This window comes from Protopterus annectens, chromosome 4.part0 (assembly GCF_019279795.1).
Source record: "Protopterus annectens isolate FY-2018-M chromosome 4.part0, PAN1.0, whole genome shotgun sequence".
Classification (NCBI taxonomy): domain Eukaryota; kingdom Metazoa; phylum Chordata; order Ceratodontiformes; family Protopteridae; genus Protopterus; species Protopterus annectens.
This window is the reverse complement of record NC_056733.1, coordinates 1,811,007,489-1,811,023,855: the sequence shown is the minus strand read 5'-3', so window position 1 is coordinate 1,811,023,855 and position 16,367 is coordinate 1,811,007,489. Positions and strand designations below refer to the sequence as shown.

General features: G+C 43.3%; 1 protein-coding gene across 1 annotated transcript in view; it reads left to right on the top strand.

Annotated features, from left to right (window-relative positions):
- Window positions 1-10,969, top strand: part of LOC122800495 (kinesin-like protein KIF20A) — a 448,801-nt gene extending 437,832 nt beyond the window's left edge. The window contains exons 6-7 of the mRNA XM_044069933.1: window positions 10,553-10,737; window positions 10,823-10,969. Of these exons, the coding sequence (XP_043925868.1) occupies window positions 10,553-10,737; window positions 10,823-10,969 (332 nt within the window). The remainder of the gene's footprint in view (window positions 1-10,552; window positions 10,738-10,822) is intronic.
- Window positions 10,970-16,367: the final 5,398 nt, after the last annotated feature.

Genomic DNA, 16,367 nt, shown 5'->3' with positions numbered 1-16,367 from the left:
TTCGTCTGCAACCTGTGGGTATCGGATCCGACCTCGGATCCGTCAAAAGCTTAGGCTCCCTAGCTCCTCCCTCTTACCCATAACCCCTTGCCAAGCCCTGACTGACCTCAGATTTCAAGAAGCAACGGAATTCTTGAGCTCCTGGCGTGGTTTTTGAGATAAGTAGTTTTCTGACAGGAAAATTGTTAAAATTCTCTTTTTTTGTTACAAAAATAGTTAGTGTTGTGTGTGATTAAGGCTTTCCTCCCTCTTTAGTTAATATTTCTCGGGTTTTCGTAGTTTGTTTGTTTGTGTGTGTGTTTAGGCCTTAGGTGTTATGTCTGAAGCCCCTAAGGCTGTCTTTTTCGAAACCGAGTGTGGCCATAAGCTGTCCCCAGCGGATGGCCACACTGCGTCGCTTGGGGTTGAACACCTGTCTTCTGGTTGTACCATTTGTGCAGGGTTCAACCCCGGCTTTAAGGGAACGGAGGTCAGTTAGTGCTGGCGGGTCTTTACCCCCAGATACTGCTTCGCCTCTGCTCCAGTCAGCAACTTGTTGCTGTGAGTTCTCCCTCCGGCTGGGACTCAACCTCCCTTAAAAATGCCGGAGGGGAAGGATTCTAGTAGGGAGAGACAGAAGGAGAGGCACAGGAGAAGCACCACAAGAGGAGAGCGTTTCCAGCTCGGCTCCTCCATCTGCGGGCTTCCCTGTGCCTTCTAGCCTTCCTCCTCCTCGGCTCCACTCCCTCGGTTCTCTCCTGGACCCGAGGAGGAGGAGGCTAGCCCTTCCAGGAGGTCACCGAGACGGTTCTCTAGGTCCGCCGGTGGCCTCCTCTAGATCGACTTTTTCGATGGCTGATATGGACCGGATGATGAGGAAATTCATCCAGGCCCAAATGCAAATGGGAGTGCTCCTAGCCCCCAACCGGGAGGTCGCTCCTTCTCCGACCCATACCACGGGTTCGGAGCTGCAGATTTGGATCCGGGGTGGGTCGGATCAGATTGGTCGGCGCACCTCGGATCCGTCCCATCCCTTGAGTGCTTGGTGGAGCCGAGGGCGAGCCTCGGATCCGAGGGAGCTGGTGCCGCCCAGGTCGGAGCACACTGGTCTCTCGGATCCGGTTGCCCCGACCCGATCCGCACGCCGGATCCAGTGGGGGTCGGCTCGGGCTTAGAGAAGCTGGCTCCCTCGGCTTTCAACGTTATGGAAAGGGCACTGTCGAGGACATCCGGACCCCGGTCCCTGCCACGGCTCCATCCCGCACTCCATTGCAGTGGGGCCAGGCCCCCACCAGCCGGTCCCAGGGACAGCCCGCCTCGATGTCCCAAGTGGTTCCCTTGGAACATCCATCTGCTGAAGAGTACTCCTCGGACAGCCCCCGATGAAGTACCTCGGAAGCGCAAGTGCAAGAGGAGGCACATGGACTCCCTGAGTCCGTCACTGAAGACACAGACTTGGATGAAGGGAAGGCTCCCTAGGTCACCCCTGAGGACGTCTCATTTGGAGACATCATGGAGATGTTAAGGATCGGGGGTGGTCTGCCCCAAGGCTTCTTCGACGAAGTCTGTGTTCTTGGAGGCATTCCCTTCTACCTCTTGGGTGTCCCTCCTGCTTGACCCCTGGTAGATCTTATATCTATCAGGGCGTGGAAGGATCCGGACACCATTGAGCCTATCCCAAAACGCCCGGACTGCATTCTTTCTCCTCCATCAGACCGCACCCACTGGAGTAAGGGTCCCCAGTAGATGCCATGATGATGGCTGCAGCCACGAAGAGGGAATTGGCCCAGGAGAGTCCCTCCGTCCATCCTCCGGGCAAGGAGTCCCATTCGATGGATCGAATTGGGAAGCGAGTGTTTAGTTCAGCGACCTTCTCCTTGAGAGCTGAACTACATGGCGCATGTCATTAGGATGCAGCGAGATCTGATTAAATGCATCTCCGAGTCCATCTCGAGTGAGGATAAGCAGGTTTATTCCACCGAATGGCCACTCTAAGATCTGTGTCCACACGGCTCATGCGGCTGCTGTCTCATGCTACTGAGGGAGCGGAGCAGGCCTTGTCATGAGGCGACAGGCCTGGCTCCGCCATTGTGATTTTGCTGAGCCCTTTAATGCCCTTTCGATGGTTCTGCCTTATTTGGCAAGACTGTTCGAGACACTTGTCCAGAGCGAAAAGGACGGGAAGACGCTGTCTGCCGTCAGAGTCCGCTTCTCAGCTCCCCAGAGGTCCTTCTCTAAGAACCAAAAGGGACAGAAGAAGATGTGGTTCCGGAAGTCGCAGCAGTCCCAACCTGCTCCGCATAACCAGTCCTTCCGTGGCAGAGGAGGACGGGGAGGTCGTCGTGCCAGAGGCAGGGGGGCTCCTGGCAATTTTGGGTCCAGAGAACCCTTCTCTGAGAGACCCACGCAGCAGCCCTGAAGGGTTGCCGGCTGTCCGTCTCTGGAGGCAGTCGGGATGCACCTGACTTCTTGGGAGTCCATAACAACAGACAGTTGGGTGCTTCAACTCATATCCAGAGGATATTCAATACCCCTAATCAAGATCCCCAAATCTCGCAGCCTCCCAGATGTTCCACCCACTGGGAGGCGGCAGCTCTCAATCGAGCAGCTGCTAGGAAAAAGAGCCATCCAGCGCGTCCCCAGATCAAGCCGGATTAGGGTTTTACCCAGGTTTTTGGTGCCAAATAAGACGGGGACTTAAGACCAATTTTAGACCTTTCCCTGTTGAACCTGTCAGTAACCAAGCAAAAGTTCCGGATGGTCACCCTGCAATCTATACTCCCCTTTGAGGAGAACGACTGGATGTGTTCCATAGACCTCAAGGATGCGACTACCACATTCGGATGGACAGACGATCCAGGAGGTTTCTTCGCCCGCTGGGAGCCAGTCACTATCAGTTCAGGGTCCTCCCCTTTGGTCTCACCTCAGCCCCAGGGTGTTTACCCACCTGAGGCTCCAGGGATTACAGGTCTTTCCGCACCTGGACGACTGGCTCCTGACTGCATCATCAAGGCATCTTCTGTGCTCAGCCAGGGATTACTTCCTTCAACTAGCACCAAGGCTGGGCATAACGATCAACTGGGAGAAATCTTTCCTGAATCCAACTCAAATTATAGACTTCATAGGAGGAAGTCTAGACACCAGATCAATGCGGGCCTTCCTCACCCCAGACCCAGCCTGAGGTGTCATGTGACAGCAATCCTTCAACCGTCACCAACTGCAGCGGTCCTGAGGGCCCTAGGTTCTATGGCGGCAGCTATCCCGCTTCTAATTCATGCCCACGCATGCGGGTCCTTCAATGGACCCTTCAAGTTCAGTGGTCTCCTCTTTGTTCGCTCTAAACGCTCCGATTGCGGTCAGCAGAGCGTGCAGGGACTCCCTTCTGTGGTGGCTTCTTTCTCCGGAGCCCCTAGCAGGAAGACCCTTTGCGCTGCATTTCCCGAGCCACAGTGACCACGGACGCTTCTTGCCTCGGGTGGGGTTCTGCGGCGGAAAAGATTGTCCAAGGCACGTGGAATCCCACAGAGACATCATTGCATATAAATGTCCTGGAAATGAGGGCGGTGCTCTAGCGTTGCAAGCACTTCACCACGTTCTTCCTACAGGGACTATGCGATTCAGACAGACAACATGTCCGTAGTCTGGTATATCAACAAGCAGGGAGGAACCAGGTCTTATCCCTTTGTCGAGAGGCCATGAGAGTCTGGGAATGGGCAATTTCCACCAAAGGCTTTCTGATAGCAACGCACATTCGGGAAAGTCCAACATCCTAAAAGCTCAGTCGCACCATCCTTTCTCCACACGAGTGGTCCCTAAACCTTCAAGTAGCGAAGAAGATTTTTGCCGCTTGGGGGCAACCCTGTTGCGATCTTTTGCTTCTCCCTCAAACGCCAAATGCGACAATTTCTTCGCTCTACTTCCCCACCAGGAGTTCGAGGATGCTCTGGTGCATGCTTGGCCTCCCGGTCTTCTTTATGCCTACCCTCCACTTCCTCTGATGCAGAGGTTTCTGCAGAAAGCCAACAGTTTGGGGAGCAGAATGATTCTCATTGCCCCATTCTGGCCTCGACAACCTTGGTTCCATGGTCTCACAAAATCAATCCACCATGGATTCTGGATCCAATTCGGATCTCATCTCTCACCCTCTGGGAATGCCAGTTCCCAATCTATGGACCCTGAAGTTGACAGCTTGGCTGCTCCAATTCCAACCTTAATTAGGACTCTCGGTATCTCTTCACCGTCAAAGCAATTTTGGTGGCTGCTCATAAACCTTCTACCAGACAGGTTTATCGGAGTAAATGGAAGAGGTTCTCTATATGGGCAGGGCAGAGAACAGTGGATCCTTTTCAGCACCTATCTCTGCGGTGCTAGAATTTCTAACAGACCTCTTTCATCAAGGGGCCAGTTCTTCCACGATTAAAGTACAATTGGCTATATCGCATTATCATATTGGACAGGACACAGCTCCTTATGACAGCGAAATTATGCAAATCCTTTCTCAAGGGAGTTTTTATTAAGACCTCCAGTCAAGGAGGTTGTACATTTGTCTTTAGTCCTGCAGGCCCTTACTGCTCCTCCCTTCGAGCCTGCAGCTTCTGCTGATTTAAAATTCCTTTCCTGGAAGACTGTCTTTCTGGTAGCTATCACTTCAGCCAGAAGGGTGTCTGAGCTTCAGGCTCTTTGTGTCAAACCGCCTTACCTTTCTTTCTTCCCTGATAGGGTGTGCCTCAGGACCAATCCATCTTTTCTTCCGAAGGTCTCTTCTGAATCCAATATTAACCAGTCAATCAATTTGCCTGTCTTTTTCCCAAGTATTCAAACAAAGGGGAATACAAATTGCATTCATTGGATGTTCATAGACAATTACGTTTTATATTAACAGGACAGCTGGCCACAGGAAATCAGATCAGCTGTTCGCCTCCCTTCCTAAATTTGCTCTGGGTAAAGCAGTGTCTAAAGTCACTCTGTCTAAATGGATTGCTAATTGCATATTGCAGGCATATGACACTTCAGGCAGACCTGCTCCTCAGAGGGTTACGGCTCATTCTACTAGAGCAGTTTCGCCGCCTTTAAGTCCCGTGTTTCGTTGGATGATATCTGCGCTGCAGCTACTTGGGCCTCGCCTGATACTTTTATTTCTCATTACAAGGTGGATGTTGTTTCTAGAGGAAGAGCATCCTTTGGCTCAGCGGTGCTCGAACATCCTTCCATGATGGCGCCCAAGATTCAGGTAGCTAGGGACTCTGTCCCAGGCGAATGAAGTCTTCCTACTTCAGATTTAGAAGTTATGTACTCACCATAACGTTCCATCTGAGTAGGTGACTTCATTCGGGTGCAACCATCCCCCCCTCCATCCCCCTCGCCTTTTTAGAGCGGGTATTTATGCTGTTTTAGTATACTGTGGTCAGTATTTGAGGCAAACTCAATCTGAGGTCAGTCAGGGCTTGGCACGGGGTTATGGGTAAGAGGGAGGAGCTAGGAGCTCGGAGCCTAAGCTTTGGTCGGATCCGATACCCACAGGTTGCATCCGAATGAAGTCACCTACTCAGATGGAACGTTATGGTGAGTACATAACTTCTAATTTTCTCTCTCTCCAGCCCCTTCTCTCTCTCTCTCCTCTCTGTGTATACTACTCACCCCTTGCAGGGGTATTGGTCTTTTAATGTTTACTGTTGGAGATTTTTCTACCATAGCTTAGCTTCCCGTTTGGGGGCTCCTGATATTTGGGGCAAGAAGAACTGATGTAATGTCATTGGCTGCCTGTTTTTTTATGCCCCTGATGACCTGAAGTCTGACCTGGAGCAACTGCAACTGACAAGAAATACTAAATCTTTGGTTATCTGCCTGCAGGTAGCCCTCAGTTGGCCCGAATACCAAAGTGTGATGACGGCAACAGTGAATACACTCTATCATCTTCATTTATGGTAAGTGTACACAACTGTTCTTATTCTCAATAGTTATTTTGCTTACCTAGCTCCTTTCTTGGCTCTTTTCTGAACACTTACTACCAATGATGGCGTTAAGACAGAAAACACTAAGTCCTTTCTTTTTTCCCTCTTTACTTTTCTGGTAAATCTTTAGTACCATTGTTGGTACCTTTTCTTTCACTTCACCTTTCTAGCTACCATAAGTGTAACCTTTCTGTACCATTGTTGATATGTACTTTTCCATTTTAACTTTAAAAGAAAATGAAAAAAAAACACTTTGCTTTTTCGTTTCTTTCCATAAGTGTGTGTGTGTTTAATATGGCAGAAAAGAGAAAGGGTTCTTCTGGATTGAAAAGATGTCAGAAGTGCGATAGAAGACTACTTTTCAGATGGACACTCCTCTGTGTCTACTGCTTGGGCCTAGTGCATCTTCAAGAAGATTGTGCTATTTGTCACCGCTTCAGCCACCCAGGCCCTTGTAGAATGTAAAAACAAGTTGATTTTGAAAGGTCTTATTAAATTGGATTTCGAGGAGTCCATATCTGGTTCATCTAAATCCAAAACAGACATTGGCTCTCTCTCCTCCTTTTTGTTTTCAAAGTATGATGCATCTAAGCGGAGCTGATTGGTTCTGACAATTTCATCGGCACCATCTACTTAAATGGTTGCAGCCTGCCCAGTTCGCACAGTTTCTGCAAATCTGAATGGGGAAAATTCTACAAGCCTGGGTGCCTGTTTCTGCACAGACTATTTTGACACCTGCAATTACCATGGGCAAGTCTTCAGCACAACTTCTGTCCCCGCTTGCATCATTTTCAAAACTGAGGGAGTTTTCTTTTGAAATCAGGCCTAGAAGGCATTCTTCTTGTCAATGGACCTATCTCCGAGACCGACCTCCAAGCCCATTCTTGGAGAAATCTCATTCCCTGTTATCTTTCATCGGTTCTGCCAAAAGCCTCAGAGTCTATTTTGAGGCTGGTGGATCAGCTCCTGGCAGCAAAGGGTTTAGCTTCTTCATTGATTCCTAGCGTCCCTGGCTGTGGAACCATTCCCGTAGTTTCAGCTGTTCCTACTCTGATTTCAAGTGAGTCTTCAGAGTTTCTGGTGCCAACAGTCTCTGTTTCGACTATCTTTTGGATCAGTTCTGTATCTCTATCACCGATAACTGCACTGAGTTCTTTGGTTCTGTCGGAACAGGAGACCTCTTTCTGTCGTAACTTCATTGTCTGTTCTGGGGAGTGTGGTTCTCTTGTGTTGTTGGAGCCATCCATGCTCCTTGTGGTTTCGACACATGAGCTCAATACTGGCTTTTAAGGTGGGTTCCTCAGTGCAGGATGGAACCATAGTTTCGGGCTCCCATTTCTTTACAGGGGGGCCTGCTTTCCAGGCCGTGAAAAAGCCCTTGTCCGCTATGGGCTCACATTTGATACCAGTTTCATCGGACCAGCAGCCATGTCCTACCTCACCTAGAGCATCCTCCTGTCTCTACCCTGGGACAGCGGGCACAGAAACCTCAGGATCCAACCGTGGCGATAATGTCCTCTTCAGACACCTCTTCAAGCCCATCTCACTTAGGAGATGAAGTGCAAGAGGATGCACTTGGACTCCTCTGAGTAGTCTTGCACAGAAGACACTGATTTCGATGAAGGGGAAGGTTCTGCAGAGTCGCCCCCGGAAGATGTCTCTTTTGGAGACGTACTAGAGATCCAAAACGGGGGTGTGGCTAGACTTCCCTAAAACTTTCCTCAGAGGCATGGGTATACCTGGAGGATTTCCGTGCCAGACCATCTACTTTCTGGATCTCTCCGCCCACTGACTATCTGATCAAACTGATTGCGCTTCAGGCTTGGAAGATACCAGATTCCATCGAGCCATTTCCGAAGACACCAGATCATATTTTGTAAGCTTCTCAGGATCAGCAGCATTGGGCTAAAAGAACACCAGTAGATGTCATGGTGGTAGCGTCAGCCACCAAAAAGGATCTTGCTGGTGAAAGTCCTCCTATCCATTCTTTAACAAGGAGTCTAGGGCAATAGATTTGAGAAGCGCGTATACACTTTATCGACCTTCAAGCTCAGGTCCTTGAACTTCATGGCATTTCACAAGACTTCAACGAGATCTGATAAAGTAGCTATCAGATACTCTAAAATGAATGGTAGTTGAGGGGGTTCAGGACAGAGTAGCTTCCCAGCTGGCAACCCTTGATTCAATATGCAATTCGTCCATGAGGCTCATTGTGGATGCAGCTGAAGGGATGACTAGGGCAGCGGGTTCTTGCACAGCCATCTGGAGACATGTCTGGATGCACTTATGTGAATTTGCAGAGCCATTCAAGTCTGTTTGACTGAATATCACTTTTTGGCCCCAAAGTTAGAGACCCTTGCACGATGTGAGAAGGATGAAAGTCCCTTTCTGTCTACCATGGGCATATGCTTTTCTACTCCTCAATGGCTTTCCTCACGGAACCAAAGAAGTGGGAAGCTATGGTTAAAAATTCTCAAGGACCTTTCCATGACTGACATGCAGTGACACCTCCCCCCTGGGGCAAAGTTCTTTTTCTGGTAACTCTTCAGCACTCCTGAATGGAGGCCCAGTTGCTGTCCTCAGGAGGCATTTGGGGGAGAAGTATCCCTGCAACCATCCTGCCTGGCAAAGGATAATTACGGACAATGGGTACAGAGGATTATAATCTGAGGTTACGATATGCCTTTTAAAAAGGAAGTCAGACAGTCGAAAAGAATCCCAGATGTCCCACCCAGTCACAGGGATGCAGCAGTTTTAGAAATTCAAAAACTGCTTTACAGAAGTCATCCAAGCAGTCCCACAACAGCAGATAGGATCTGGAGTTTACTCAAGATTCTTTTTAGTGCAAAAGAACTCGACTGGAGATAGATTCTGGATCTCTGTGTTTTGAATAAGTCAGTTCATCAAACCAAATTCCGAATGGTTACTATTTAGTCTATACTTCCTTTCTTAGGAAAGGACTATTGGAAGTGCTCAGTAGATCTTCAAAATGCACATTACCATAGAAAAATGGACAAGCGCTCCAGAAGATTCCTGCCCTTCAAACTCTGTCAGTCATTACCAGTTCAGAGCCCTACCTTTGAGTCTCACCACAGCCCCTGGGGTGTACACCAAATTCACAGCAGTGGTATCAGCTCAGACTGCAAGGGTTCCTTGCTTTTCCATGCCTAGACGACTGTCTCATTACCACTTACGCCAGGCATATACTGTTACAGGCAAGAGACTGTTCTTCAAACTTGTTCCTCAATGGAAATCACTATAAACTATGAAAAACCCCATCTAGAACCAACACAGCAGTCGGAATTCATAGGGTCAATGCTAAACACAAACACCAGCATTGTGTCTTTACTCAGAAGGAATTTAAAGAATAAAATCGTAAGTCAGTCAGATTATTTGCAGCAAGAAAGTGACTGCAAAACTGTTGCAGACTATAAAATCAACGTCAGTCTCCCATCATTTTAGTTTCTTTTGCGAGATATCCGATGTGGATTCTTTAATGGCCCCAATGGTCCTTACTGAACCAGCCATGTCCTATTTGGTAATCACCAGTTTATGCAAGAAAGACCTCATTTAGTGTGTTCACTCCAACGAAATTTTGTTAGGCAGACCCGCTGTTCCTCCTCAGCCCCAAGCCGATAGGGTGGGAGGCATTATCTGGGAAAGACCGTCGAAGGCACTTGGTCCCAACTGGAGGCCAATTTGCATATCAGTATTAACCAGACTGTACAACTTCTGTATTTTTCCCCAAATTTTCAAACAAGGGTGAATATTGTCTGCACTTGTTAAATGTTCAAAGACCATTGTGTTTCTACCTTCACAGAATAAAATAATTCAGAAAATCTGATCAATTGTTTCATTCTCTTTGGCTGCTTTGGGCAAACCAGTTTCTAAGGTTCAAAAGTACACAGAAGCCGGTAGGAGGATGTACACTATTTTTTTTTATTTTTTTTTTTTTATGTTTTATGAAAATGAAATAAAAGATGAGTGCTTTCGCACCTGCTTCTTCAGATCTACAAAGTTAAAAAAATGGTGGATATAAATACATACAAACTGCCAGTCAGCACCTCAACCTCAATACAGGTCTTAAAGGGATGCAGTGAGAGTACAGCAAAGTTATTTAGTTGGTCAGCTTACATGTTTCAGACTGGCAGTGAACTGATCAGTGTTGTTTGCTGTGAATTTGGCTATTTTATTGTAGCATTGTTCTAATTTGGCTGATAAGAGGGAGAGATTGGTTAAAACAGGGAAGATCTATAATAGGGTGGGGAATGAAAAAAGTGGCTGTGTTTTGTCTAGCAAAGTCAGTAAATTAGTTTTACTTTACAGAGTCGGCCTAGCTTTGCTGAAGGTGTGGTATTCCAGTTCTGTATTGGTGTTACTGGATGACAGTATATTTTGGGAGGATACCCATGCTACGTATGATTTTTACGATAATTTTAGTTCTTACTATATTTTGAGTCAGTGTAACTATGAAATTGCATTTTTTTACCTCATCTCTCTTGGACTAAGATTGAAATTTGTCATTTGTGATCAGTCTTCTACCGACATTAGAAATAATTGTATATCACCGTTTTGGCGATGTATCAGTTAGTGAAGCACTTTTTTTTAATTCTCTTTCCTAGGAACTATTCGAGATGGTGGGATTTTGCCCCGATCACTGGCTGTCATTTTTAATAGCATTCGTGGGAAGCTATATGACAAGAATGATTTTAAACCCTCGTCTTGCAATGAATTGGTTTGGCTTGACAGCAAACAGATCCGCTTGGAGGAAGCTAAGAAAACAGCTTTGCTTACTGGTTTACGTGAGGTATTTTCAGTTTGGTAACTTTTTTTCCCTCTCTCGGCTCCCTAGTAAACTTGTCCTAATACCCTCATTTTGTTTCTTCTGACAGGAAGATTTTCAAACTCCGTTGAAGAGAATTGGCAGTGGGAATGTGAATGGTAATGGAGACACCAGTTGTAGTTTTGACAGTGGATTTGCTGGGCTTTCTTCTTGTAGTCAGTTGGAAGGTATGTATGGAAAGTGCTTGTACCATTGAAATAAAACTGGTCAAACCCATTGATCTTTTAGCAGAAGCAGGTTTTGGAAGTTTATGAAGTAGTTTTATAGCATAAAATCAAATTAATATTGTAAATGTTGATCTGTTCTCAAAATAGTGCCTTACAGATGGTTCTCAGATCAACTACTATGACTTGTTCAAATCCTAGTTCTTGCAGATTAATCCAGTCTTCATTTAGCTTTCATTTCTAAAGTAATTTAGTATTGTATTAGTAGTTATAGTCCTCATTTTTTAGTAACACTTACTGCTTATTTCATGTTTCTGACTTGATTATCTTATTTTGAGAGCGTCACCAGAATACTTAATAATTGGGGATTTGTCCCCCCGAACTCCATATGAATTTGTTCCATTCATTTTCTCTTCTCATTAGGGTTATACCATTAGGACACCAAGCTCATTTGACCAGAATTCTCTCCCCCAGTAAGAGTTAACCTCTATCCTTTTTTGTCCCCAGACACTGCTAGGCAAGCCAAGATATATAATTCCCCTTTTCCCCACATGTCCTCCTCTCCTGGGATCCCATCTGAAAAACCATGATTAGTAGATCTTCTGTAGGAGATGACCAGAATGCATCCTCACTTACAGGGTGCCCATAACACCTCAACTGACTCTTGTCAACATGAAGGAGCAATGGTTTCACTCTTGCCATCCTCCTAGATTGCCATGGCCCTGAATGTGTCAGTGTGACCACAGCTACCCTACAAAGCTATTCTTGTTGCTTGTATCCATCTTTCTAATCCTTTCATGTTACTATCCAAGGCTGTTAGAGGTAGGAATGTAGCCTGACGAGTAAATCAAAGCGCTCTCATTTTTCTCAGTTCAGCACCAACAGTCTTCACTAACACGGCCTAACATTTTGTATTATGCTCTGTTTTCACTGAGGATTATGTGTTTAATTTCTACTCAGGCAGACTAAAGTAATAGTCTGGCATATATATTGACCTTGTATCTGAAGCAAAAATGTGTATTTCACTAGAAAAAATAAAATTTTTGGTTGCTAGAAGTGCTAAAATGTAGTGGTTTAAGGAGCAAAAGCGTTGGGGTAAAATTAATTACTGAGCTAGGATTTTCAGGTTAACTGAGCTTTAGGATAAAATTTACTGACTAGAAAGTGCCAAATTTAGAGTGAAATATATGTATGTGTGCAGAAACAGTCAGTAGTGGTTGCAGATGCTGTAAAAAGGAATGTCTGACACATCAAAGAAAGCTCCATGATGTCTGGTTAGAATTAATTCAGTAGATGCTGGTGCCAATGTGGCAGAAAAGGTCTGCCTGCAAATAGCTACAACTACTTCACTGAACAAAAGGTAAACTCCTTAGTTAATGCATATGTGCTGAAAAATGTTGAAAAGACAAGGGTCTTGGAATCCACATTAATAGCTCACTTTGACCAATTAATACTTAGAATCTTGAATGCAAGTGTAACTCTACTAGATGAATTAGAATTAAGGGCAGTGGCTATGTGAGATCACAGAAGATGAAAAGGGCTATAATTCATAGGGACCCCATCCGGTAAAAACTGTATAACCATTATGATAACTTGGGTGATGGGATGAGGAGTAAAAAAAAGAATCAGAACTGGATATATAGGGTATATGCTCAGAATTTATTAGAGGAATTGGCGAGAAAAATAGAGATTAAACATTTTATCGATTTGACTTCATTGCAACAGTATCTTTTACATGGAATTTCAACGAGGGCTATGGATGACTGAAACCTTCGTTTTCTTCTGGTGTGGAATATTTAAGCAATAACAGACTATGTCGGTGTGGTACATTAAGATTTACCCACGGTTGGTGTGGTTTAATCACAAGGGCGAAGCTCAAGTGATTAAAGCCAACCGTGGGTAAATCTTAATATACGGCACAAGTGAGTCGGTTATTGCCATTATACAATGACATTATTTAAGAAAAGCAATACTTACTTTTCTTATTGTCTTTGTATAACAGCGACATGCTGTCCTTCCGCGGCTGGTAATATCCTGGTGCCTTTTTTTGATGTACTGCGCATGTGTATGAGACTTGCTTTCCCACTCATACCCAGTATATCAGTGCTTTGGAAAGGAAGCATCAGAGAAAAGAAGGTCTCCGTTGCTCCGTATATATATATATATATATATATATATATATATATATATATCTCTATATATATATATATATATATATATATCTATATCTATATATCTATATACACGCACATAAGTTTTGGATGGTTATGGGGTAAGAGAGACTGAATGGAGGAAATGCAGAGAAAATTGGGTGCGTGTCTTTAACGTACGATCTGACTTTTTTCCGTTGGTATGCTCTCGGATGTACAATGGTCATGCTGGTTGGGCTGGCCAATCAGCGTGCTCATTTTAGAATATTAATGGCCGGTCATTGTATAATTAAACTTGAAGAAACAGTGGGAGATTCCTTCCAGAAATTGTTTAGAATTCTTAGAGATTAGTAGAGCATGATAAATGGCAAGTAGATGTTCTTATGTCTTTTGCAAATATAAAGCAAGATGAACAAGAACTGAATAATATATTTTCATAAATGCAGCTTGTGGAGATGCTTATCCATACTAAACGCTGGAAGTAACAAAGATTTGAGGAAAGTGCCAGTTTCCTTGGGAGAAAATGAGATGTAAATCATGTTAATTTAAAGTGTCGAGAGTGCTGTGATGTATAATGGTGAACAATAACATCCATGTAATCCAGCAGAATCTGTGGCAGAAAGCTTATTAGAAAAAGCCATTAGGACAGTAATGGAAAGAATGCCCTGAGTGAAGATCAGTGTGGTTGGTGCTTGTTCTAAAGGGTAACAAAATACCAAGAATTGTAAGGGAAGGAATAAGAATAAGAAACTGTCCTAGTTTTGATACGGGGCTTCTTGAATGAGACTGAGAATGAGGAGCAGCTTGAACAGCAGTCCTTCTCATGTTAGGCCAAAAAGTTTTGAAGAGTGTTGGTAAGCTTTTGCATTAAGGACTTAAGTTTATTCATAGTATCAAAATGTCTTTGTTTGAAATTAAACTTTATTTTTGGCTTTTATTGAGAATTACAAATTAAGACATAATTTAAGGAAAAAGGGCCAAGAGTAACATGTTATGGAGTAACTTAGCTGTGAAAGCTAATGTAAGAAGTCACTCATTTTTTCACCCTCTTTCTGATAATGTAACTACAGTTTGTTAGAATCTGGTTTTGAGAGATATTCAACAGTATTCAATAAAATTAAAAATAAATGTTAAATTATAATTTAGAGAGGAGATGCAAACTTGGCTTACAAATGTATACTAAAATTGTAGATAAAGAGCAGTATTGATGTCAAATATGTATTTATCTATGTACTATAAGCTATTAGATAATCAAAAAGAGTATGGTAGATTCGAAGAAACTGTCAAGCATCAGACCGTACCAGAAAATTTGGGGGGATCAATTTTTTGTTGCATCATTGACCCCCCCCCCCCCCCCCCCCCCACACACACACACACACACCATTTTATGCCTTACCAAAGGTACACAAGTATGGATTTCCTACCAGGGAGGCCTGTAGCCTCCCAAGTCGGAGGTCCAGTAGAATGGATTAGAATATTTTTTGAATTAGTGTTACTGCCATATGTCAAAGCTTTGCCAACTTATGTGAGAGATGCTTCTCATTTTTTACAAGAAGTGAAAAAAAAAAGTACATTGGCACTAGAAATTTTGGTTGGTCAATCTACTATACATCATACACTGGGAGTTAGAGCCGTGAGTTGTTTAGGGGACACTTGTGAGAAAGGATACAGAGTTCTGTTTTATTGATATAATTTTATGGCGAGTACTATCGACAGATTTGTGGGACAGCCATTGGTGCAAAATTTGCACCAACATATGCCAACCTTTTTGTAAGAACATTTGAAGAATTATATACGACTATCTGTTTCAGTAATGTATTCTACCAGAGATATATAGATTTGCTTTTCATTTTTAAAGGGAAGAAAGAATTTGAGCTTTCTTTAATATATTAGAGTAGTTTAGGTTTATTATACAAAAATGGGCTATTGAATATTTAGATGTTAGGGTGTATGTGAAGGAAGATGTACAACTTTAATAGAAAACTTACTCAAATAATTCCTTTTTATTTGCAACAAGTGTGTGTCCTACATTAAGCAAGGTCGCTTTCATATGGAGAATTCTTCAGGGTGAGTTATTTGTGCTCTGAAGAAAATGATTTTCAAGTAATAGCTAAAGAGAGTTCAACTCTTAAAAGCGAGGAAGGAGGTTATTCACACAATATTTAAGTATGGCATTTGAAAAAGTATGAAACTGAACAGGTTGAAGTTATAAGGAGAAAGTGGGGTAATACAAATGCAGTGAATAATAGTAAAGGTATGTACTTTAAGTTGGTATAGTCCTTATTTGAAAGGAGTAACACTTTAAAGGAACATCTGCACATTATTGGATTGGATAGAGTCTTGGATATAAAATGGGATTGTAAATTGAAAATATCCTATAGGAATTCTTCTAGTTTAATGGATAGGTTGGTACATACTGATTCAGCGAGTAGTATAGTAGGAGACTGCAAAAGTTGTACTTTCTGTAAATGTCTAGATAGGTTCCCCATTCCATGGTATTAAAGGACAGAAATGCTTTCCATTGACAATAAGGAATTGTTGCATTAACGGACTAATGTACTGAATTAATTGTCCATATAATTTAGATTAGATTATATTGGACAAACAATTTGGTAAGAGAATGAGTTTTGAAATATCGAAGAGATACTAGAGATCCGTCTAATAAAAGTCCATTTGTCATGTATTTTCATAAATAACATTTTTCAGACAATTCTTTAAAATGTTTTGTACTGTACATATGTAAAAATCATTTATGTGAATGTTTAAGCTTTATTGTTGCAAAAAGAAGCTTGGTAAATTAAGTTTGATAACTGTCAAAATGGCCTCAATATTGAATTACTAATGAAATATTTATTGTAATGTAACTTTAAATTTTATAATCCACAAAGAACAGAAACAAACTGATAAAAAGTCCAGAAGCACTATAGCAGAAAACGGCAATACAAATTGTTGTAAAATTCGTCCTCAAGTTTATTGGAATGCACGAACAGTTGGTAAGCGCTTTCGGCTGTATAAACTCAGCCTTCATCAGACAAAGTAAACCACACTGACATTTTGTTATATATTATATGCTTAATTAACCAATTAATAAATAATTCAATTAATTAGATCTTATTGCATCTATAAAATCTCAATTTGCATAAAATATGCATGCTGATAAAATACACATAATATAATATGAACCACAATTAAACAGTATTACAATAAATATCATTATAAAACCATAACTAATGAATTCTCCTATCTATTAAGTTATGCCATATGGCCATTAATTAGATAC